Source organism: Heteronotia binoei, chromosome 15 (genome assembly GCF_032191835.1).
Source record: "Heteronotia binoei isolate CCM8104 ecotype False Entrance Well chromosome 15, APGP_CSIRO_Hbin_v1, whole genome shotgun sequence".
Classification (NCBI taxonomy): Eukaryota; Metazoa; Chordata; class Lepidosauria; order Squamata; family Gekkonidae; genus Heteronotia; species Heteronotia binoei.
The window spans coordinates 33,264,510-33,266,175 of NC_083237.1; the positions used below are offsets into that span (position 1 = coordinate 33,264,510).

General features: G+C 42.2%; 1 protein-coding gene across 1 annotated transcript; it reads left to right on the top strand.

The window, feature by feature from the left end:
• Nucleotides 1-332: 332 nt before the first annotated feature.
• Nucleotides 333-1,290, top strand: LOC132583363 (vomeronasal type-2 receptor 26-like). Its single transcript, XM_060255019.1, has one exon. It carries the CDS (start codon nt 333-335, stop codon nt 1,275-1,277), a length of 945 nt encoding a protein of 314 aa, XP_060111002.1. The 3' UTR covers nt 1,278-1,290.
• The last annotated feature ends 376 nt before the right edge of the window (nt 1,291-1,666 follow it).

A 1,666-nucleotide genomic window follows, 5' to 3' on the forward strand; every position in this document is an offset into this window, starting at 1 on the left:
CTGGCCCAACAAGGTCAAGATCCAGCCCTCATAGCAAATGAGTTTGACACCTGATATAGAGGACTCAGAAAATAGCTGTCCAAAGGCCATTAAGTCAGTTCATCCCTGAAATGAGATCTGAATGAAGGCCTTCCTGGTTCATGATTCTATATAGTGCAAACCACATATATCTTTGGAATACCAATAATTAAAAGGGGCTTTACTAGTTCAGATCACCTGCATGAAGTTCCTCTCTTCTTTATATTACTTGTCAAAAACAACTATTTTCTGAAGACATTATTTGACAAGTATAATGAAAATCATTCTATGTTTTATGGTTCCTTTCTATAGACATGGATCAAAGTTTTGAGATAATTGACAGTTTCTTTTTTCCAGACATGGATGCCTGTATCAACTGTCCACAAGATCATTATGCCAACAACCACCAAAATCAATGCATTCCCAAGGTCCTCAATTTCCTCTCTTACAAAAAACTATTAGGAATCACTTTAGCTATGTTGGCTGTTACCTTGGCTGGGATTGCAGCTTTGGTGCTTGGAATTTTCATAAAGCACCAGGAGACTCCCATCGTCAAAGCCAACAACCGGAACCTCACCTACATTCTCCTCCTCTCCCTTCTTCTCTGCTTCCTCTGCTCTTTGCTCTTCATTGGAAAACCTTTTCATGTGACCTGCCTTCTCCGGCAAACTACTTTTGGTATTATCTTTTCTGTGGCCCTTTCCAGTGTGTTGGCCAAAACCATCACTGTAGTTTTAGCATTCATGGCTACTAAGCCAGGATCCTTGATAAGGAAATGGACTGGGAGAAGAATGGCAAATTCTGTGGTTCTTTTGTGCTCCTTTACTCAAGCAAGCATTTGTTTTCTTTGGCTATATACTTCCCCTCCATTTCCTGATAGGGACATGTATTCAATTACAGGGGAAATCACACTGCAATGTAATGAAGGCTCAGTTGCTATGTTTTACTGTGTTCTGGGTTACATGGGTCTCCTGGCCATTGTCAGCTTCATAGTGGCTTTTCTTGCCAGGAAGTTACCTGACAGTTTCAATGAAGCTAAATTTATCACCTTCAGCATGTTGGTCTTTTGCAGTGTTTGGTTGTCCTTTGTTCCAACTTACTTGAGCACCAAAGGAAAATCCATGGTGGCTGTGGAGATCTTTTCCATCTTGGTCTCCAGTGCTGGCTTACTGGTTTGTATCTTTTCCCCTAAATGCTATATCATCATTCTGAAGCCTGAGTTGAACACCAGGGATCAATTAATAAGGAGAAAAAAGTGACATAAATATAGGATCATTTTCTACATTCAGATTAGAGTTGCTAACTATTAGGCCATTTTCGCACTTAGCGTTTGCTCCCCTTATTCCGCGGCACAATTATGTCCGGAGCATTTTTCTCGTTTTCGCACTAGTGACTCTTTGCGGAGTCGCCTTCCCTGAAGCCCCGGCTCAAATCGTTTTCGCACTGGCATCGACTTGAGTTCGATGCCCTGTCAATCATTTTTTTTTAAGCGCAATTCCAGTTGCGTAACAGCGTAACAACGTAATAACGCAACAACGTCTTTATTCAGCATTGGAGCTTCTGCTTCTGTGCCTCTGCGCCGGGCGCCAAGTCCTCTGCACCGGAGGAAAACTCCTCACTCATCGTGCATTTAGATCCCGGAATCCTC